This window comes from Sus scrofa, chromosome 13 (assembly GCF_000003025.6).
Source record: "Sus scrofa isolate TJ Tabasco breed Duroc chromosome 13, Sscrofa11.1, whole genome shotgun sequence".
NCBI lineage: Eukaryota > Metazoa > Chordata > Mammalia > Artiodactyla > Suidae > Sus > Sus scrofa.
In genome coordinates this window covers 74602711-74626843 of record NC_010455.5, presented here as the reverse complement: position 1 = coordinate 74626843, position 24133 = coordinate 74602711, and the positions used below count along the sequence as shown (strand labels likewise).

The 24133-nt window shown below is 44.7% G+C and overlaps 1 protein-coding gene across 1 annotated transcript in view; it reads right to left on the bottom strand.

Annotated features, from left to right (window-relative positions):
- The window catches only part of BFSP2 (beaded filament structural protein 2), an 81582-nt gene that overhangs the window by 12616 nt on the left and 44833 nt on the right, over positions 1-24133 (bottom strand). Inside the window, exons 2-4 of the mRNA XM_005669841.3 lie at positions 18183-18265; positions 13814-13970; positions 12399-12560 (exon numbers count right to left, since the gene is read on the bottom strand). Coding sequence (XP_005669898.2) covers positions 12399-12560; positions 13814-13970; positions 18183-18265 — 402 coding nt within the window. The remainder of the gene's footprint in view (positions 1-12398; positions 12561-13813; positions 13971-18182; positions 18266-24133) is intronic.

The following is a 24133-nucleotide window of genomic DNA, read 5'->3' as shown; positions in this document are numbered from 1 at the left end:
AGCTGAGGTCATTGCTGTGGCCTGGGTTTGATCCCTGGCCCAGGAACTTTCATATGTCATGGGCGCAGCCAAAAAAGAAAACGAAAGAAAAAAAAGACATCAACAGAAATTTTTTGTTACCTTTAAGTAGTAGTATGAATGTGACTAGCCTATAAATACATATGCTTACATTCCCCTGCAGAGAGAGTTGGAAATGTCACCAGCACAGCCTGGGTAAGAGCCGGTGTGAGGGAAAGTCCAGTCTCATGGAGGCACGTTTCAAAGCCTTGGTGGGCAGGTCTGGGGTAAAACTGCTGGCCAAGTCTATAGCCATGGCCCCATGTGAACTGTCCCTCCTTTCAACCCAGACAATGAGTGGCTTGTATTCCATGGTTCAGTACTCACCGATCTCTGGAGAAAAGAATCCCCACGTCTCAGGTTTATTACCAGAATGCTGTACTGAAGTGTTTCCCAAATATTCTTGGACAACCAGCGTGGTTTGTCACATATCTGAATAATTCAAACTATTTTTATTTAAACCAATTTTCTTTTTCTTTGTAAATAAATGTCCTTAAAATGGAAACTGTAGTTAAGGATTCTCAATTTTTTTTTTAATTTTTTCTTTTTATGGCCACACCTGCGGCATATGGAAGTTCCCAGGTGAGGGGTCGAATCAGAGCTGCAGCTGAAGCCTATGCCACAGTCACAGCAACATGGGATCTGAGCTGCATCTGTGACCTATGCCACAGCTAACAGCAATGCTGGATCCTTAACCTACTGAGTGGGACCAGGGATCTAACCTGTATCCTCATGGAGACTGTGTTGGGTTCTTAACCCGCTGAGCCATAATAGGAACTCCAAGTTCTCAGATTTTAATGTGTGTCAGCATCATGTGGGGGACCTTGTGAAAATGCATGTTCTGAGTCAGGAGATCCTGAGTGAGTCCCAGGAATCTTCATTTAAAACTACCTGGGAGTTCCTGTTGTGGCGCAGTGGTTAACGAAACTGACTAGGAACCATGAGGTTGCAGGTTCGATCCCTGGCCTTGCTCAGTGGGTAAAGGATCCGGCGTTGCCGTGAGCTGTGGTGTAGGTCACAGAGGCAGCTTGGATCCCGCTTTGCTGTGGCTGTGGCATAGGCTGGCGGCTACAGCTCTGATTCGACCCTAGCCTGGGAACTTCCATATGCCACAGGAGCAGCCCTGGAAAAGGCAAAAAGACCAAATAAATAAATAAATAAATAAAATAAAACTTCTTCCTGATGCCGTGGAAGCAAAGTTCTAGACTTCTACAGAAACTGATAAAACTATCACTTGCCATAGATAGAAGATAACTAAAAAATTAATAAAATTAAAAACAAGTTACTGTGGTATATTCCAGCAAATGTTGCCTGCCAAGCTGCTATATCTCAAAGCTGGCCTTCTCTTTGTTGAAAGGTGAGATTTATAAGTCTTAGAGAAGTGTTAATGATGTCCCAGCACCAAACAAAAACTTTCTTTTTTTTTTTAGTTGGGTTCATTGCTGTTGAGCCACAACAGGAGTTCCAACAAAAACCTTCCTATACCACTTAATTAAGATAAAGAGAGAAAAAGAAATTAACTGGATCACTATAAATTTCGGTATTGCTTTATATCATGTCCCAAACCTCAGCTTACAAAAAATGATACTTGCCCTTCATCAGGGACAGTTAATTTGGTTTTTTTTTTTTTTTTTTGGTCTTTTTAGGGTCGCACTTGAGGCATATGGAGGTTCCCAGGCGAGGGGTCGAATCGGAGCTGCAGCTGAAGCCTATGCCACAGTCACAGCAACATGGGATCTGAGCTGCCTCTGTGACCTATGCCACAGCTCATGGCAATGCTGGATCCTTAACCTACTGAGTGGGACCAGGGATCAAATCTGGGTCCTCATGGATGCTAGTCAGATTCGTTTCCACTAGCTACGATGGGGGCACTCCAGGGACAGTTAGTTCTTTAACTCACCTAAAAGTATTACATGTTCTTCTCCAATAGCTTTTTAGATTTCTGTTTTCTCATGATTATAACAACTGTACTTCTATTTCCATTTCAACCCAGCGTCTCCAGATTGCTTCTCACAGACCAGTGGGTGTGCGGTTCTAGCCCCTAAGCATGGGATGGGAGGTGTGTGTTCTATTGTTCAGGGCAGTTGCTGGGATGTGTACTGAGATTCAAATATGTTGGTCTCCAGGCTTTCAAACTAGCTTGAAATCTTGGCTCCACTGTGCAGGAGCTGGGCTGCCCAAGTTTGCACTCCAGCTATGTTTGGGGGGTGGGGGCAGGAAAGCATGTTGGCATTTTGGAATATGGTAAGACTTTTCAAATTAAAATTTACAAATTGGCATGTTGGTGCACATGAAGGAGGGCAGTGAGAGAAAAAGAGCAGCATGTTGTTTTTTAAATCAGAATGAAGAACTGGAGGATCTCCAAACAGAGGGGAAAGAGCCATCTCCAAACACCAATTGTTTGCTGATTAGCATTGCCATTCCCCAAACACCCTTGGCGATGACCTGGAGCTGGAAAAAAAATGGCTTTGAGGTGTGAGGGGAGAGTTTGAGTTTAGGAGGAGGCAGAGCATCGGAGGGAGTGATGCTGGCGTGTTCTTAGCAGAACGAGTGTCCAGGCTGCACACTCAGGGGTGGATGTGTGCAGTCTGCCTTTCCCCGAGCAGTGGCTGCGTGGGTGCCAGCAAGTCACAAGCTGGTTTTTGCAGCTGGGGAACAGCTTTATGAGAGCACTGCTCTGTGGCAGAGCACAGCCTGCTGCCTTGCTCTTAAGATTCTCAGATCTCCCAGGATCACCCTGACCTCATTATGGTTATTCTCATGGAGAAAGGGGCAGCAGAGGGCTCCTCGGGGTTATAAGCCTTCCCGGTCTTGCATCACAGAAGATCTTATCCACAGGGAAGGCACAGAATTGTGGTCTAGAAAGCTCCTGACAGAAGTCTGGCATAACCTTTTGGTCCCTCAAGACAAAGCCCTTCCAACCTCACACAAGATGTCACTTGCTTATCCTTAAAAAAGAGGAGGGATCAGGGTTCCCCCATGCCATGGGATCTGTCCAGGTCAGGCTAGAAGTTAAGAATGTTGACTCAAAGATTTCCATTGTGGCTCAGCAGGTTAAGAACCTGACTAATATCCACAAGGATTCAAGTTCAATCCCTAGCCTTGCTCAATAGGTTAAGGATCTGGCGTGCCTGCAGGATACAGCATAGGTCACAGATGCAATTCAGATCCAGCATTGCTGTGGCTATGGTGTAGGAGGGCAGCTGCAGCTCCGATTCGACCCCTGGTCCAGGAACTTCCATATCCTTCTATGGCTGTTAAAAAAAGAAAGAAAGAAATAAAAAAGAACATGTGGTTTGAATCCCAACTTTGCCACATTCTAACTGTGTGATCTTGGGTAATTTACCTAACCTCTCTGTGCCTCCTCTATAAAATGAATAAAATCATAACACTATCTTGTGTTAGGGAGAAGAAATGAGAATAGGCCTGTCAAGTGCTCAGGACATGGTCTGGCACTTGGCAAACACTCAATAAATGCTCTGCTGGTCCTGCTTTCCTGGCACAGCTCATTCTGCTTGTAGAAGAGTGGTCCTTCTGTCCATTGCCTCCCACCTGCCCCCAGCCCACCTCACACTAGATTGTAGCACGGTGTGTGCAGGAACTCCTTACTTACATCTCAATCCCCACCCCCACCCCCAGGGGGCTCTAACCTGGTTTTTACACCTAGAACATGCCCCACAAGGTTTGCTGAAGGTCTGTGATGTGTCCTAGGCACATAACAGGGAGTACAAAAAGGGAAGATATACCAGGGATGGAATTAAATCAAATCATCTTTTCATTAGGAGGATTGCCTGCCATTATAATGATTGTAAGGCACTTTACAGTCACCTGGTGTCAAACAAACGTTATTTAGCTCAGGCTAGCTTTTTTCACATGCAGTATACACCTGCCTGCACTACCCCAGCCAGATGTAGGAGTTATTTGGGAGAAGGCTGGATGCCACCTAGTCTTTATTAGAGACATGGGTTCTCCTTAGTGGGAATTAAAAAGAAACGCTAACATTGGCAAAAGAGCTGGCCTGGATAGGCCAAACCAAGACTGAATTTATGCGAGAACTGCTTGGCTGTTGAAGCTGCTCTCTTTAGGGTGTAGGACCAATTCCCAGCCTCAGCGGAAGCTGCCAAAGGAAACACAGAGGAGCACCTGGCCTGCTGGACCACTTTCTTGGTCATGAGCAAGCACACAGAAGAGGCTCAGTGATGAGTGTTACTCTGGGGAGGAAAATATATTTTTCTTCTTAAAGTAATTATTGGAGAAGCCTAAATGGCAAAGCAGATGAGTGGCCTGGCCTGCTTAAGATCTGTGTTTCCACTGTGAATAAGAAAAGGCAATCTTACACTCAGAAAATAATTCTTCTGGGAAGAGCTTTCTGCTCAAGGCTCAAGTGGACATTCCCCAACCCCTGGCCCTAGCGATCCCAGCTGGGACACACCACCATGGCTCACAGCTACAGCAACCAAAGCCTGGTCTCCTGGCTCTTATACGAACCCTTCCTTACTGGCTAACAATATCTTTTGAAAGCCAGCTGGAACTACCATAACTTAAGGAAAGACAAGTGACAAGCTGGAAGCATATTTGCAACTTGTGTCATGGAGAGAGGACTGATTTCTCCAATGCACAAACGGTTGCTACAAACCAGTAATAAAGAATGCAACACCTGGTGTTCCCATGTGGTCAGTGGGGTGAGGATGCTGCATCAGTGGAATTTCCTCATGCCACAGGTATGGCCAAAAAAAAAAAAAGAAAAAGAAAAAGAAAGAAACACAAAAAGAAAACAGTGCAAGATCTAATAAAAAGGGAAAAAGATATGATCTCCAGGACACACAAAAGCAAATATGAATGAAATTCAGCATATAAAAAGATGTTCTACCTTCCTCATAATATGAGAAATGCAAAATAAAAGTATACTGAAAAACCATTTTTAACTTATAATATTGGCAAAGATCACAAAATGTGAGAACTCAGTATCAGTGAGGATGTGGAGGACAGGAATCTCAAATATTTCTGATGAAAATGTAAATTGCTATAACCTTGACAGAGGGTAATTTGGCAATATTTGTCGAAATTACCAATTCACATCATTTTCACCTCAGTGATTCCGTGTCTATAAATTTAAACATCAGACACATTTCTATATTGGGAAATGAGTGACATCCAAAGTCAGTGAATAGTCTTATTTATAATAGCAAAAGATTGGAGCCACCCGAATATTCATCAGCAGAGCACAGGTTAAATGAACCCTGGAATACCCATTAGCTGGAGCAAAGGTTGGCGATTTTTCTCTAAAGGGCCAGATAGTAAATATTTTAGGCTTAGCAAGCCTTATGGTCTCTGTCACAACTAATCAACTCAGCAGGCGTAATGCAAATGCAGCTACAGACAATATGTAAATGTAAGCATGGCTACATTCCAATAAAACTTTATTTGAGAGAAATAGGCACTGGGTCAGATTTGGCTTGTTGGCCGTAGTCTGCTGCCCCCTGTGGTACAATATTATGCAGCTAAAAAGCAGTATGTTCTGAATACTACTTTTTTTGTAAAAAGAGAGAGAAAATGGATATGTATTATCTTGCATACACATAAAATGTCTCTAAAAGGACACAGAGGTAAAGGAGAATACTTGTTGATCCCATAACAGAGACTGGGTGTTGGATGACACTTTTTACTGTGTATCATTTTGTACATTGTGAATTTTGAACTAAGTGAAGGTATTATATATTAAAATGCATAAATAAAAAGGAAATAAAAAGCAAGCTGGGGCCCTTCAGCAAAGCTCGCTCTGTGACATAGTATGAGGTATAAGAAATGCTAGGAGATTCCATAGTGGCTCAGGGGTTAACAAACCCGACTAGCATCCATGAGGACATGGGTTCAATCCCTGGCCTCTATCAGTGGGTTAAGGATCCAGCGTTGCTGTGAGCTGTGGTGTAGGTCACAGACACAGCTCGGATTCTGTGTTGCTGTGGCTGTGGCATAGGCTGGCGGCTACAGCTCTGATTCAACCCCTAGCCTGGGAATTTCCATATGCGGCAGGTGTGGCCCTTAAAAAAAAAACAAAAAGACAAAACAAACAAACAAAAAGAAATACTAGGTGACTCCCCTCCAGTGCTGTCTGTGAGTGCACCCTTCAGGGCTGATTTCACTGTAAAGCCCTTGGCGATTACAGCCACTCCTAAGCACACAGGGCCCCCCAGATCACAGATGCTCTCAGGGGTCTGCCCTCTCTATTCTCCTTGAAAGAAACTCTCCCAGCCAGCTGTCCTGGCAAGACCACATCCAGCCATCTCACAGACTACAGCCAGTGACCTCAGTTGAGTAGCAGAAATCCATTTAATCCAATTTCACATATCTCAGAAAATACTGACCCTTTTGGTAAAAGCAAACAAAGAAAAGGCATAGCCATAAGAGCCTATGTAAAATATTTGTCCTTACAGGGTAAGTTACTGTTTGTGAAAATAGTTGATGTGGTGACATGTTATCCAAGGTTTCCAGTCTCTTCATGGGTAGATGCTGTCCAATATGGCAGCCACTAGCCACGCGTAACTATTTAAATTAGAATTCATAAAAATTAAAAAAAAATTGAAAACAGTTTCTTAGCTGTATCAGGCACATTTCAAGTGCTCTATAACCTACACGTGGCTGGTAGCTGCCACACTGAATTGCTGCAAAATTATAGAATACTTTCGTCACTGCAGAAGTTTCTACCAGAGGGCACTGCTCTAGTCAGTCTCCAGGGGCTCTTCCAGTTCTAAGACCATCAATAATCAGAAAGCCCACAATGCATCTCCATCTGTTCACCTCTCTTCATTCTTAACCGTCTCCACGATCTGTCATCCTGACTGTTTGAGGCTGGATGGTTACCACTCAGATAAAGTTTCTGACCACAAATGCCTTAAAAGGATCAGAGGCAAGTGCAGACCTCGTCTCAGGGCAGGTTGCGTGGCAGCATTCTATCTGTCATAGAGTTCCTGGCCCTGAGGGACTCATGAGGGCCTCCCACCCCACCAGCTCATGCTGGTGACTGAATAAGTCTTTGGTCATTGTACTCATCCAGCTGCAATGAATAAGGGACAGAGATCAGCTTCTGGGAACTGGGGGAGGGACTTCAGTTCCATCAATAGGCAAACTGAAGTGGGGAAGGTCACCTAAGCTTGATTCGGAAACTTTCAGGGAGTTCCCGTCATGGCATAGTGGGAGCGAATGCGACTAGGTTGTAGGTTCATAGGTTCAGTCCCTTGCCTTGCTCAGTAGGTTAAGGATCCGGCATTGCTGTGGCTGTGGCATAGGCCAGCAGCTGCAGCTTCAATTCGACCCCTATCCTGGGAACCTCCATATGCTGTGGTGCAGTCCTAAAAAGAAAAAAAAAAAAAAAGAAACTTTTGGGAGCCCTCAGCCTACAGGGCAGCCCTGTTTCCAGGAGGATCACATATTGTACGGAAAAGGTCAGTTGGAAGAAACATGTGATTATGTATATCATGATGGACCGATGCTGACATAAAAGATGATAACTGCATACTATTCTTTTGTTTTCGTTTTGAGTTTTTTTTGGCTATGCCCATGGCATACAGAAGTTCTTGGGTCAGGGATCAAACCCACACCACAGCAGTGACAACACTGGATCCTTAACCCGCTGAGCTACATAAGAACTCCATATTCTTAAAAGTGTCTTTTTGGCTACCCAGAATATCATTTTCCTGTTGATGATAAAGGACTTTTGAAATGGTTGCACTTGTGAAAGAAAAACAGTAGAAACAGCCCAGCAGCAGGGAAAATAGAAGCTCCTGCCTCTTTTTCCTCCTTCCCTCTCTCCCTCCCTTCCTTCTAGCAATAAACACATCTAAGAAATGGGAATAACAATAGTTACTGCTTTTGAAGCTGTTGTGAGAATTGAGCAGAAAGTTTGCCAAAAGTCCAGCCAGCACCAACGGCCTTAAATGGTTATCAGTTTCATTATTGAATTCGAGGTCGTCTAACAATGATGGACAGATGATTTCAAAGCACCTATAATAAGTTCCACAAAAGTTTTAGGGAAGAAGGGCACTAAGGGACCTAAATGGGGCCAAGGTCAAGGAAGAGCATACTTGCACTCAGGACTCTCTTTTTTGTTTGTCACTCTAAGGGCACAAATGTCTCAGGGCATGAATCTAGGAAACAGGTGAATAATAACAGTGATCCCCTCAGATTCCCCAAGGTGGCCTTTTGCAGGTCTGTTGGTTGCAGACTGGGGAGTATGTTCCATGTCTAGCCAGGAGGTCTGGAGGGTAGAATGACATGCGTTGGAGGTTCTTGAAGAATCTTCAGATACCCTGAGGTGGGTGACTACAACAAACAGAAAAGGAGCGCCAGACTTAAAAACCCTTGGAAATTCTCTGGACTAATCTGATCCCTCAATCATTGAATCACTCAACTTGAGAAGCTCCAAAACCTGGACCAGTGAGGTTCCTGACATCCATAACATCCAGAAAACCCAGCCAGAACCTCTTTCTAAGTGTTTACTGATTAAGACATAAGAAGAGTTGGCAGATAAGTGGTAGTGGATGCTGATGGCACCCACCTCAACCCCTCAGCTCCCCCAACTTCCTTCTACTGCTAGACTCTGTACCTCTGCCTGGAGGCTCTCTTTGCCTGGAAGTCTTTGAAAGGTCACCTGCTAACAGATGACAGATAACCGAGGGAGGTGGTGTTACCACCCCAGCTTCCTTGCCTCCCCCCTCTCCTATATTCTGTACTGTTCTCCAGACCCCCATGGGGACACTCCAGTCTCCCCTCAGCAGGAGCTGGTTGGATAACGTGTTCTTTGTTGTTTCACTTCTCCGCTTCCCCCAACTTCCAAACAAACCACCTAGCTTCAATATTTGTCTCAGGATCAGTTTCTGGGGGAACCTAAATGAAGACAGAAATTAATCATGTCAATTAATTTTCAGCCTCCCCGGGCTGAGAGATAATTAAATAAGTGTTTATATTCCCTCTGCAAAAGGTTTTTGAAAGCAGCGTGTGCTAAGCCATTTCCTATCTATGCTTTGCCGCCAAGAAACCGGCAAGAGATGCTGAGGCTGGGCAAGAGTCAGCCCCCCAGGGCATGGCGGCAACTGACAAAACTATTTATTGGAGGACTTCTGGCTGTCAGTTCTGATCTCCGCTGATGATCGGAGGAATTCACTCATTGTGCAAATATTTTCTGAGCTCTGCCTCTCTGCAAGAGGCCTGGGCAGCGTCAGCCAAACTGAAACAAATACTATCTGTTTTCCCTGAGATGTAGCTTTCAGATTACTCTATTAAAAAAAAACACTAACGAATCTGTTCAGAATTAATGTTTGAATCACTGTTGGGCTGGTAATGATTCTCAAGAGGGTGAGGGGTGAATAATAATGACCAGCTTTTTTTTCCACACCATGCTGTGTTTATTTCTGTTAATTACGATGCCCCTCCACCCTTTCCCAAAGAGATGATCACTGTGGTGTGGTGTGGATCCCCAGAGTGTTGGGACAGACGCAAGTTTGCAAACTGCTTGGACACTGCAATTAGCTTTGGGAACCTAGCCAAGGAGAAGTGACAGCCCAGCGCAGAGAAAAGAGCCCTGGATCGAGAGCCATGAGAGATGAGCGGTGGTGCTACAACTAGCTGTGTGACCTCAGGACATCAACTGCCCTCTGTAGGTCTCTGTTTCCTCACCTCTAAAATGAGGAAGGGCGATTGATTCCCTGGGGTCATTCATTGTGAGGGTTCATAAATCCCCTAAGAAGCAATGGGCCCAAATCCAATCCATGATTTGGTTTCACTTTCTTTCTGTGTTGTTTCAATTCTCACTGATTGTGGGGACTGCATTTCATGGTGTTACTAAGCACTATTGGCTATGGAAGTTATCTGTAGTGACCTGGCCCAAAGAACTGAAGGTTGGAAAGAAAAGCTGTTGAAAAGGGATAGGGGGTGGAGAATTGGGGAGTGGAAAACATTTTCTGGGTTGGAGAACACTGGGGGGGATCCTGACTTGGTGAAAACCCTGCAGAGAAGTTTCCTGTTAATAGTTGTAGGGCAGGGGTTGAGGGGGGCCTGGAAGAACACGGGTCAGAAAAGTTGCTCCTGGTTTTTTTCTTGGTAAATTTTTATCAACTCTCGTGGCTCCTGATGCTGGCTGAGTATTAGAATCATCAGTGAGCTTAAAACCCATGAAGTCCTTTCCTTCTTCTGATTTAACTGGTCTTGGGCCTGAGTGTTTTTGAAAATGCCCTGAAACAATTTTATTGTGAGGCCAGGATTGACACCCACTCAATAGTCACCAAGACCTCAGGAGCAGCACAAAGACCTCTTGCCTTCTTTCAAGTGCTACTTTATTTTCCCCACTTCCTTCACACCTTCCTTCCTTTTCTGCCCTTTTCATCCTTGCCTCAGAATTCCAGAGTCATGAATGGGAGGGAGATGGAGAAAGGAACAAACCCTGTGCATTCTTTTTTCTGATTAATTTCTTTCTTATTTATGAGTTGTTTATTTATTATTATTATTATTTTTTGCTTTTTAGGGCTGCACTCATGGCATATGGAGGTTCCCAGGCTAGGGGTCTAATCGGAGCTGTTGCTGCTGGCCTGTGCCACAGCTGCAGCAATGCCAGATCTGAGCTGCTTCCACGACCTACACCACAGCTCATGGCAATGCCGGATCCTTAACCCACTGAGCGAGGCCAGGGATCGAACCCACAACCTCATGGTTCCTAGTCAGATTCATTTCTGCTGTGCCATGACGGGAACTCCTCTTATTTGTGAGTTTCATTAAAAGATGCTTTCCCTCCACGAATGTAATTCACACTACTTAAGAAGAACTTGAGAAAGAGTCAGAAACAAGAAAAAAAATCTCAATGTGAAATGGGTTCCCCCACTTAAAGACAACCACTGCTAATGCTAATACCTTTATATTTTAGTGTTTTCTTTCTGATTTTTTTTTTTTTACAGCTTCCTTGAAGTGTAACTGAAGTACAATAAACTGCTTGTTAATCCTGATGCCTAGTTTCTTTGTCTGTGCTTTACCTACTGTGTACAGCAGGGATTGGCAACTGCAGCCCAGAGGCCAAATCCAGCCTACTCCTGTTTCTATAAATAAAGTTTTATTGGAACACAGCCATTCTCACTGGTTACCTCCTGTCTACCGCTGCTTTCACACCATAGCGGCAGAGCTGAGTACTGCCTGGAGACCAGCTGGCCCAGGAAGCCTCAGTATTTACTGTTGCGTCCTTTACAGAACAAGTTTGCTGGCCCTTGGTATATACCATTCTGTGCTCTCTTCCTCCCCCTCCCCCTTTTCCCTTATTGCATGAACATTTCCTGTATTGCTCTAAATGCTTCATAAACATCATTTCTGAAAACTGCCAGATATTTCATTGCCTGGTTAGGTTGTAGCTTAGTCTTTCTCCTACCTATTACTCAACATTTGTCTGTTTTCCTCCCAATTTTTTTTTCACTCTGGTAATAATAAATACTTCAGTGGGTATATCTGGGTGTGAACTTTATTATCTGTATTTTCAATTACATCTTTAGGATGGGGTCCAGATTATTCAAATGGTAGGTAGGGGTATTTTAAGCCTCTCAATGCATAATCATCAAATTCCTTCCTCAAAGATGCCAGGTTGTGCTTCCTAACAGCTCAGAATATCACCCACTTCTCCATGTGCTTGCCAGCATTGAGTATTATTACTTTTTTTTTTTTTTTGCTTTTTAGGGCCACACCCAAGGCATATGGAGGTTTCTAGGCTAGGGGTTGAATTGGAGCTTCAGCTGCTGACCTACACCACAGCTGCAGCAATGCTGGATCCTTAACCCACTTAGAGAGGCCAGGGACTGAACCCGATCCTCATGGATCCTAGTTGTGTTCATTAACCGCTGAGCCATGATGGGAACTCCTGAGTATTACCATTTTAAACATATCTGGCATTTAGACAGGTAAATAATAAGCCATTATTTTTGTGTGTCTTTTCTGTCTAACAAGATTGAAATGGTTGCATTTCTTCTTTTGATTTTGGCTGCTATTTATCTTCTAAAAATTTTTAAAATTAAAGTCTAGTTGATTTACAATGTTGTGCCAATTTCTACTGTACAGCAAAGTGAGTCAGTTATATACACATATACATTCTTTTTCATAGACCTTTCCATTATGGTTTATCATAGGATATTGAATACAGTTCTCTGTGCTATAGAGAAGGACCTTGTTGTTTATCCATTCTAAATGTAATGGTTTGTATCTACTGCCCCACAAACTCCTAGTCCATTGCTCTCCTTCCTAGCTTCCCCTGCTATTCGTCTTTGCTTGGCTCCTTCTGCACAGGCCAGAGTGAAGATGCTGGTCCTGCCTCTCACCTTGGCTTGGAGCAAGGCTCCCGCCTCCACCCGGTTCTTTTCGACATCTCTCTCCCAGTGAATTCTGATGGTCTCAAGGATGTCGTCCAGGCCAGTACCAATGGGCACATCCAACTGTTCCAGCTCAGACCCTGCCAGCTGTTTGTAGAGCATTTTCACATCCTGAAAACGACAACATACACCCCAGTGAGTTCCAGAGGAGAAAGAAAAGACACAGAATTTTAGCCATCTGAAGCCCAGCTCTGTGAGCAATACTTTGCGGCCAAATGTGGGGCTTCACAGAAACGAGCAAAGTTCCTGGTCCTCTTTCCAGCATGGGCACCATAGTCTCCTTTCCTCGGGATGTGTTTCTTAGGCTGGTCTTCTTCACAAGCCCAGGCTCACCCAAAGCAAAAATCAAAATAAATAAATACTGAAATAAGAATGCTAAGGAAGCAACAAGAGCAAGATGAGATTTATAAATTTCATCAAGTAGGCGGAAGGAGATTTAAAGATAGCTGCGGAGGTTTTAAAGGGTTACTGTTGGAGAGTGGTGAGCTAAGAACAGGAAGAAGTGGGCTTGTTGGTCCCCAGTAAGCTCAAGGTTGGACAAAAGAAGGAACTTCCCAGTGTGAACGTGGTTAAGTGGTTTTGACTTTTTCCACTGCAAGCACTTTAGGTCTTGGCTCAGTGACAGGTGTGAAGCAGTTTAGAATCAGTGCAGTTCTGTGGGACACTGGACCACATCATCATTGGCGGTCCCCTCAGTCCTGTCATTCAGGAATCTGACCTAATTTCACTGGGGAGTGTGACTAAACCACAGCCTGGATCTATTCTTGGAGTTACTTTGTTTGCTTGTCCAGTGTTGGAAAAAAGTCTAAACTGCAGCCTAGCAGATGTTCCCCCCAATTTCTTTCTTTCCTTTTTTTTTTTTTTTTTTTTTAGGGCCACACCTGTAGTATATGGAAGTTCCTAGGCTAGTGGTCAAATTGGAGCCGCAGCTGCTGGCCTACACCACAGCCCCAGCAACGCAGGATCTGAGCCATGTCTGCGACCTACACCACAAGCTCACGCAACATGGATCCGTTACCCAGTGAGCGGGGTCAGGGATCAAACCTGCATCCTCATGGATACTAGTCAGGTTCGTTACCACTGAGCTGTGACAGGAACTCTTCCCTCCAGTTTAATGTAGGATCTGTCACTCACTCCTGCTTGGACCTGCTGCTGCCTCATTTATGTACCAGCCTGGTCCCTGAAGCCATTGATTTTGAGACTCAGGGTAACCTCACCCACTCCAAGGATTTGAAAATATTTTACTCATGTTTTGCCTGCAGCCCTGGGCGGGTTAAGCCAAGAGGCTGCCGTCATCTGTGTTGTGAAGCTCAGCCAGACAGGTGAGGGTCTCTGGTCCTGCAGGCAACCCAGCTCCCGCCTACCTCTTCATAGCTCCTTGACAGAAAGCCAAGTTCTTCTTTCAGGCTTTCTATCTGACTCTCCAGATCCATTTTTGCTGAATTTGCTTCATCAATGACTTTATACAGAGAGTTAATTTCCTCTTCTGCTGCCTTTCGAAATGGCTGCTCATTTTCATATCTGCAGGTAAAGGAACTCAATCAGCAGAGCTGGGCAACACCAAAGAAAAACAATCCGATTATCAATGTGACCAACAGGCCAATTATGAGATAGGCAGTGTGTGTTTAAAGTCACTGTTCCAGGGTTTGAGGACACTGTTAATGCAATTGTTATATGCTGATATATTAAAACGAAAGTATTTCGGCCATTCTCTGATAACAGGGTACATGGCTTAACAGGGTGCCATCCTCACGGGGCACTGGAAACACAGATCTCCAGGGAAAGCTTCTCCAAGAGATCAGATCCAGGTAAGGGGACCAGTGTTGCCATCATTATTCTTTCTTTCTTTCTTTCTTTCTTTTTTTTTTGGTCTTTTTAGGGCCGCACCTGCGGCATATGGAAGTTCCAAGGCTAGGGGTCAAATTGGAGCTGTAGCCACCAGCCTATGCCACAGCAATAGCGCGCAGGAACCAAGCCATGTCTGCGACGTACACCATAGCTCACAGCAACACTGGATCCTTAACCCACTAATCGAGGTCAGGGATTGAACCCACAACCTCATGAACCTCAAGAACTCCAATGTTCCCAGTTCTTTTCTTCATTCTGCATGGCTTCCATATCCATCATTACCAAGGGCAGAGACTATGACCTTCGAATTCATCTTTGATTCCCAGCACCAGTTTTAAGATGTAATTGTGGAATGTTTAGAAATGCCCCAATTGCTCTACGTCCTTTTAAAAATGTGGAATGAAAAATGAAATGCAAAACTCCAGATGTTGCCTGATTAGTTCAGAGTCCTGTGGACTGTCTGAACAAATCTTTTTTTTCAGTCCTTTAATTCTATTCATCATGGACCCTAAGATTTGCATTGTGGGTTTTCGTTTCCTTGTATGTTTGTTAATTTCATTTTGACCAGCTCTATTTGCTGCTGACTAATATTGAGTCACTTACCAAGTAGAACACTGGAGCATTTTTTCACAAGTTGCTTTTAAGCCCAATTGCCCTGTCCTCTCTGGGTGCACCTGGTATTTAAACCCCAAAATAGGAGTTCATGTTTATTCTCTTTCAATCTCAATTGTTCCAACATGTTGGGGTCATTTTGAATCATGATTGTCATTCTCCTCTTCACCAACCCTGCTGGCTTTGTATCATCTACCACTTTACTTTCGAGCACTTTGTAGTTAAAAATAGTAAATGAAGGGACCAAGGACAAGTCCTGTGGCATCCTACCAGAGACTTTCCTCAGAGCTGGCCCTGTACCTTTGAATCAGCACTTGGGGGAAGGTTTCTGAAACATTTTTTTCTGTACTCTATATGTAGAATTAGGTTTTCTACATAAATGTACTCTTTTTAACACTTAGTCCATTTGGAAATAAGTCCTGTCCTTCCAGCTGAAGTAGAACTCATGCATGTAACTGGGATTTGTATGCCCCCTCCACCCCTTTTAATCAAGTGTGCTTTATTTATTTATTTTTGCAGTTTTTCTCTCTTTCTTTTTCTTTTCTTTCTTTTCTTTCTTTCTTTTTTTTTTTTTTTTGTATTTTTTCTTTCTAGGGCTACACCCAAGCATATGGAGGTTCCCAGGCTAGGGTCCAATCAGGGCTATAGCCACCGGCCTACCCCATAGCCACGGCAAAGCCAGATCCAAAAACTCCTGTTTTTATTTCTACTGCTTTGGGAGACTGACTTAAGAAAACATTTGTACAATTCATGTCAGAGTGTTTTGTCTATATTCACTTCTGGAGTTTCATGGTATCATGTTTTATATTTAAATCTTTAAGTCATTTTGTGTTTATGTTTGTGCATGGTGTGAGGGTATGTTCCAATTTCATTGATTTACATGTAGCTGTGGGACTGGTCCCTTTGACCCAAGCTGAAAGAATCCCCTACGTACCTCTGGAGTTCTATTTTGCTCACCTCTCTAGGTGAGGCCTTGTCCCTTCCAGCACATCCATTCAGCATTAATGGGGGTTTTGGTCTTCTACAGACCATTTTTTTTGGAAGTCCTCTGAGGATATGAATTATCTCTATGATATCCTCCAAAGATGCTTCTAAGCTTTTAGCTTTTTTTCACCCCCCCCCCACTTGGAATGGTGCTGCAGTTAGAACTCCTGGGTGTTCATGACATCCAGAACTGTCTTGCCTTGACCTATAGGCCACGCTGACCCAACACTGCCTATGGTGTCACCTCATTTCTGCTTTTTTGCTCCACCATCAGCTCAACTCAGCTTCCTTAAAGCCAAACTCATTATTGACCCCTGGAATTTAGACAAGCCTCCCTCCCCAGTCTTCTAAATTACTCAAGTTCAAAGCCTGGAACTTACCTTTAATCTTCTCTTTTCAGGCTGTCTATGTAGTCAGTTTTCAAATCTAGCTGGTTAGTTCTTCAACCCATCCCTCAAGCCTGCACACTGTTGCATCCCAGGCAGGCTGTCCTGCTTGCCTGCCTGCCTGCCTTCCTTCCTTCCTTTCATTTTTTGCTTTTAAGGGCCATACCTGTGGCATATGGAAGTTCTCAGCCTGGGGGCTGAATTGGAGCTGCAGCTGCCAGCCTACACCACAGCCACAGCAATGCCAGATCTGAGCTGCATTTGCAACCTGCACTATAGCTCATGGCAGTGCTGGATCCTTAACCCACTGAGCAAGGCCAGGGATTGAACCTGCATCCTCATGGGTACTAGTTAGGTTTCTTACTGCTGAGCCACAATGGAACTTCCAAGATTCCCTTTTTCATCACAACATCCCCCCCCCCTTTTTTTTCTTTTTTGGCCACACCTCAGCATATTGAAGTTCCTGGGCCAGGATAGAATCCAAGCCATAGCTGCAACCTATGCCATGGATGGGGCAATGCCAGATCCCTAACTCACTGTGCCACTGTGGGAACTCTCACAATATACTTATATTCCTAAAGTGTGGCTATCGCATCATGTCTTCCCCAGAGACTCCCAACTATATGCCTTTCTTCTTCATCTCTGCTGCTTAGGGAATAACATTACCCACCCATTTGCTCAACTCCCAGGACACCTTCCCCACATAATATTCTCAAAATCACTGTGTTCATCCATGAAAGCAACTTTCCATTTTGCTTCTCCATTAGGCCAGTGTTTCACAAACCTCACTCTCCTTCATGATTTAGCCCTAAACATGTATTTCTTTATCATTATTTACTTTGTATTGTCCCTTATATTTGTCTATTTAAAGAGTAAATCTGAAATCAATAAACTTTAAGAGCTTTCTATATTAAATAAATTTTAAATTGCTCCTATAAATGGTAATACTAGAGTGGAAAGACAGTTTCATGGGCCATAAACAGAAGGTAACTATAAAAATAAATACATGACTATTAAAGTAAAATATCTTTACATGACTTAAAATGAGCCACATTGTAGGAAACACTGTATTAGACTCCAAAGAGGTGGTTTTCAAGGATGGGTGGACATCAAGGAATCCTGATAAGGAGTTCCCCCTGTGGCTCAGTGGGTTAAGAACCCAACTAGCCTCCATGAGGATGCAGGTTTGATCCCTGGCCTCCCTCAGTGGGTTAAGGATCTGGCATTGCCACAAGCTGCATAGGTTGCGGATGTGGCTCTGATCTGGTATTGCCGTGGCTGTGGCATAGGCCGGCAGCTGCAGCTCCATTTGACCCCTACCCTGGGGACTTCCATATGCCACAGGTATTGCCCTTAAAAGAAAAGAAAACCTGGTGAACTTAAAAAGGAGAGAAGCTGGGCCCCACACTCAGGACTCTGGTTCAATTAATCTTTGGGGCTTGCGCACTGGCATTTTTAAGTGTCCAGGTAATTCTAATATGCAACCAAGAGTGAGAAGCATTACTCTAAACCAGTGGTTTTCAAAGTGTATTCCCAGGACTAGCAGGACCAACATACTTGTTAGAAATGGAAGTTTTGGGTCCCACCTGAGACCTATTGAATCAGAAACTCTAAGGGGTGGCATAGCAATCTGAGTTTTCCATCAGCCCCACAGGGGGTTCTGATGCACACCAGGTTTTGAAGACCCCTGCTCTAACTAAACAAGTGACATTGGAAAAATCTCTGAGACCCTGATTTAGGCCTGCAAGCATTTTGAGACAGACAGTCTTGACTCTGGATTCTCCAGAATCTCTGTTACCCTCTTAGCCATCCACAAGTCTGGGTGCCTGCTGCAGACTGCAGGACCACATTACCAGAGTGGCCCAGGAGTCTGGGGTGGGGAGGGACTGTGCTGAAGCATTACCTCTCCTTAAAGTCATCCGCACCCGCCTGGATATTCTCTGTGTGCAGCATGAGCCGTGCGTTTTCCAGGACCGCCTCGCCCACCTAGAATGAGCGCAACCAAAGACAAAGTCACCTCAATGTCTTCCTACTTTCTGCCATGCCTGGAGCTGGACATATGGGTTCCTGGGAGCTGAGAGCATCTTTCTCATGGCAGATAGAAAAGGGGGAGGAGAAGGACATTAAAGTATAAAACCTGGATATCTTTTAAGAGCTTTTAGGGTTGGATTTTTGAACCAAAACCAGGCACAGATTTCCTGCCATGGCTCAGTAGAAACGAATCTGACTAGCATCCATGGGGATGCAGGTACGATCCCGGGCCTCGCTCAGTGGGTTAAGGATCCAGTGTTGCCATGAGCTGTGGTGTAGGTCACAGATGCAGCTTGAACCTGGGGTTGCTGTGGCTGTGGCATAGGCCATCAGCTACAGCTCCGACTGAACCCCTAGCCTGGGAACCTCTGTATGCCAAGGGTACAGCCCTAAAAAGACCAAAAAAAAAAAAAAATTAATCAAGGCAGACTTGTTTGTAACCTCTGCCACAACGATGAGCTTTCGGCTCTCCAGCAAAATTTCTGGCTCCATAAATGAAGTTTCACTGGCTTGGTTTAGGATCTCTTAACATTTTCTCTTCATGGATACCTTTGAGAAGCTGATGAAATCTCTGGACCCGTGCTGCCCAATAGAACTTTCTGTGATGAAGGAAGTGTTCTACATCTGCTGTCCAACTTGGTGGCCACACTTGGCTACTGAATGCTCGAAAGGTGGTAAAGGTGACTGAAGAACTGAACATTTAACCTTATTTAAACTTAAATAATTTAAATTTAAATATCCACAGGTGGCCAGCAGGCACTGTATTGGATAGCGCGACTCTCAAAACATACACGTAAACATGAGCATTGTATATTCGGTTTGGGGGTTTCACAGAGTCTAACTTTTCAAACTTACCACCCAGTACCACTCAGGGTTCCTCACAGGTGGAGACTGGGGGATGTCCTTCTTCTTAACCTGAGAGACTTCCTTTTTTAAAAAAACATTATATTTTGGAGTTCTCTTGTGGTGCAATGGGTTAAGGGTCCAGCATTGTCATTGCAGTGGTGAGGGTTTGATACCTGGCCAGAGACCTTCCACATGTCATGGGTGCAGCCGGAGGGAAAAAAAGTGTAATTTTTACATACTGGCTTTGCTATAATCTTCAGTCTTTGAGGTAGGGGATAAAATAACTTATTTTAAGAGAAGGCTGTAAGAAGTTCCCATTGTGGCTCAGTGGTAACGAAATTGACTAGTATCCATGAGGATGTGGATTCAATCCCTGGCCTCAATCAGTAGGTTAAAGATTTGGCATTGCTGTGAGCTGCAGTGTTGGTTGCAGATGTGGCTCAGATTTAGCACTGCTATAGCTGTGGTGTAGGCCAGCAGCTGTAGCTATGATTCGACCCCTAGCCTGGGAACTGCCATATGCCGAGGGTGCAGCCTTAATAACACACACACACAAAAAAAGGATGCAAATCTGAGGGAATTTTCTGGAGTGATAAAGATATTCCATATCTGGATCTGGAGATTACACTGATGATAACAGGTAAAAATTTGTTAAGCTGTGCCTTTAAAGATTTGTATATTTAACTATACATAAATTATATATGTATAATATATACAATACAATTATATATGTAAAATATATACAATGAAAAACAAGGGAAGGATGCAAATCACTGTTTTAAGCTCTTATCAGTTCTTTGCTCTTGAAAGGGAATGAGTTGTAAATTTTTTGCTGTCTAGGGGGAAGACATCTGGCACCAGACTTCAGCAACCAGAGTGAGAAGAGAAAGAACAGGGCAAGAGAGACCCCAGCTGCTGGGTCCCCAGTGTGTTTCAGGGCTGGGCTATGTTGCTCCCCCAGTTTCCCCAGCAGAGCCTTCATCTCACTGCACTGATGTGTCTCTTCCTAGGTCAGTTCTTGTTCACTGCAGTGTCTCCAAGCTCTGGCTTGTGGTGGACATTCCATCAATGATTGCTGACAGAATGCATGCATGGAGGAAGGTGAGATCATGAGTGAGCCAGGTGAGTCTGGAGATCACTTTCTGGAAGCCCCCAAAAATCCCCTGGGATTTTGCTTTTATTCTGGTGTGGCGAGGCCAGCAGATCAGGAGATGACCAATACTGAAAAGATCATTTGTTACTCACACTTCCCATGGCAGGGTGAAGCTATCCTTGCAGGGCCGCAAGGGGATGCAGCAGGGGTGGCCAGGAAGCAGAACGGGTGAGGGGAAAGCATGGGCAAGAGCTTTGTTGTGGTTTTCATGATAAGGAATGGGCAAGGCAGGGTAAGCTGCCGGGATTGGCTGGTTTGACTAATTTTAGCTGTCTCTGGGCTATAGGGGTGGTCCCTAGTTGTCTGGTCCTGGCCTGGGGTGGTTAGGGAAGAGGAATATCGCCTTCCAGAATGTGAGAGCCAGAGAGGGGAGGCAGGTGGGGTATTGACTCAGGATCAGCTGGTTTGTGTGCCCAAGTTACTATTTCAAGGCTTTACCAGCCCCATAAGCGGCAGTCTCTCCCTGATAGTGAGGGCCAGAGCGTCAAGAATTCAGAAAATAAGAAAACATAGTTAATGTGGTTGAATAGATTTCATTTGAGGGCTCTGTTTACGTAAGGCCCTTGAGGGCTGTCTTTGGCCGTTCTGGCCAGCCCCCTCTTTGTCCTCTTCACACATTGCCACCCCCACATTCAGGAACCCCCCTCTTCCTAGTCTTTGGATGCTCAGCGATGCCATTTTGCAGATGACAAATTTGAAACCTGGGGGAATTACTCTGATTGTAGGCAAGACCAGGGCTCTGTCCTTGCTCCGCCTCCTCACTCCGGGTCAAGGACAGGAGGCTGCCTGGGATACTCTGGATGCCGCCCAGCAGATGGGGTAGTTCTGTCCAGTGTCTGTTCTAGGAGGCTGGGAAGTACTGGGCTAGGGAAGTTGGAGGACTTCCTGCTTTTGCTCTTGTTTAGTAACAACCAGGGATTTATTCAAACCTCAAGTGGAGGCTAATTATAGGCCCTGACTTGCCAAAGCACAGCTTGCTGGCCATGCTTCCGCACCTCCACAGGCCGGATCCTAAAATAAACCTCCAGTCCACCAGTGAGCCACAGAAAGTCCTCCTCTGTCCTCCCGTGGCCCCTCAGCCTTTCAGAGGCCACGTCCTCTGGGTGTCAGTGGTGGCTCAGGGCCCCAGCCTAGGAAGGGCCAGGCAGTGGGGCCAGGGCTGGGACCTTGCTTACATTCAGAGCAGGCTGAGCCAAGGCTAAAAGAGAGTGGGGAGTCTGCAGTGAGATGGGACCGTCTTTGTCATCACACATGAGAAAACCCTGAAATCCTCCTGTGGACTGAGGACAGAGAAGGAAGAGGGAAGGAAGGTGGATTTGCTGCCCACCTACAGATGTGTCCCACCCATGTTCTGGAGCTGGCTTGTACTGGCTTGTACTGGCTTGCCAGGGCAGACTGTTAAACATTTCAGCAGTTTCATGAGCTGGTTGTTAAACAGAGCCATCATGAAAATTTTAATTATGTGAACTTACCATTTATTAAAAACAAAGGTAATAAATACCGAAAACACAAAGGTAATGAATACGCACCACTTCCTCATTGTTTTACTATGTTTGATGGTCATCTCTGCTCTTGAGGTTATTTGCTTCTATTATATTCATATGATGTGTGGACAGGGAATACTCCCTGCCATCCCAGTAAACAAAGACCATTCTACAAGGTCCAAGCCATCAGCCATTGCAGCCCCCACCCCTTGCCCCCAACCCCATGGTGCACCCTGAGGGGAATTTAGGATGAAGAAAAACAGAAATCTTTTCGGGCTTTGGATACTGGCCCTAGATGGTTAATGTGCATATCAAAGGAATAATTTCAATGAGCTAGACTCTTGCATCTTCCTTTATATAGAAAAGCACTAAATTCATTAACTTGAGATAGCAGTTGTGTGTGTGTGTGTGTGTGGTTAGCTGTAATCTTTTGATATTCTACAACATGCTTTTTTCCCAATCCCAAACTCCTATATCTTGGCTCTTACCTCTTTGGAGCAGTTCCTTAGAGCTAGCTGAGAGACTATCTCCTAGGCTATCATCCTCAGTAAGGTCCCTAAATAAGACAACTTTTAGGGTGTGCTTTTTTCTTCAGTTGATGGGGGGCACTATAAAACCGTGTCCTACAATGCATCTCTTCCCATCTCTGCATTTACATAGGTGGGTGAGAGTATTTACACTAGGGAAATTGGCAAACACTATAAAGCAGATCCTTTAATCCATGGAAAGCCAACTTGTTTGTTCGTTTGTTTTCTTTTTAGGGCTGCACCTGCAGCATAGGGAGTGGGTGCCATTTGACCTGTAGCTACTGGCCTATACCACAGCCACAGAATCACAGAATCTGAGCCATGTCTGCGACCTATACCACAGTTCACGGCAATGCTGGATCCTTAACCCACTGAGCGAGGCCAAAGGTCGAACCTGTGTCCTCATGAATGCTAGTCAGACTTGTTAACCACTGAGTCATGATGGGAACACCAGCCAACTGTTATACAGATACCAGCTTACTGACTGTGCCCCACATTTCACTAAATAATTAACATTCAAGACTTCGCAGGAGTTCCCATCATGGCTCAGTGGTTGGCGAATCCAACTAGGAACCATAAGGTTGCAGGTTCGATCCCTGGCCTTGTTCAGTGGGTTAAGGATCCGGCATCACCATGAGCTGTGGTGTAGGTTGCAGACACGGCTTGGATCCCATGTTGCTGTGGCTGTGGCATAGGCTGGCGGCGGCTATAGCTCCATTCAACCCCTAGCCCGGCAACCTCCATATGCCACGGGTGTGGCCCTAGAAAAGGCAAAAAGACAAAAAATAAAATAAAATAAAATAAAATAAAATAAAATAAAATAAAGACTTCACGAAATGTTCACAGCACCCCTCCTATGCTGATATCAACACACCCATTTTGCGGGTGAAAGATGTTGAAACTCAGAGAACATATAAAAATTGCCCAAATCACACCACTGGGAAGTGGCAGAGCCAGCAGGCTGATCAGGTTAATGTGACTTGAAAGTGTTTGTATCTTTGTCATCAGTTTGGGAAACTAAAAGGCACATCAGAGTCAAGAGAGACTCTATTATGAAGGATTTTTTTCTATCTTTGCTGTAACACAGAACAGTCAGGATTCTTGGTTCCTATTTGGGCCATGTCATGAAGATAAAGAGCTAGTTTCCCTGGGCAGAACAGGGGGGGACGCTAACTAATCAAACCAAACCACCTCCCTCTCCAAGTCCTTGTGCTTTCAATTCCAAACGCTGTGAACTGAGAAGAGCTGGGGCAGGTCTGTGGGTCTGACTCTCCAGGGGCTTGTGCTGCTGTGAACTTTACTGCCAGGCCCTAGAGAGGAAAGATATTGGTATTTAAAACTGCGAGAGGCAGACAGTGACGGTCTGGTCCTCTTGGATTGGTGGCTGAAGTGGATGCAAATAAACCTCACTTCTCTGATCCGGGGGAAATAAAAATACCAGACTCTAAGATGTACAGTCCCTGATCGATGCTGTGAATGCCAGCACATTTAGTCCCAACCCTGGGACCACTCCTGCATGGTTTTCTAGTAGGAGAAAAGTATAAACTGATATAACACTGAACTCAAGGGCGGATTTAAGGCAACTGGCTGCTTGCACATGGCATGCTGGGGACCCTAGCAGATGATATCTTTTCTTTCTCTCTGTCCTTCTGCCCAAACAGAGCTGGGACCCCTACCATCAAGGCCACATAACTCAACATGGGGCCTCCTGTTAAAAAGAGACACTGTCTCAAAACTAGTGAGATATTACCTTATACCCATCAAGATGGCCACTATTAAAAAAACACACAGAAAATAACGAGTGTTGATGAGC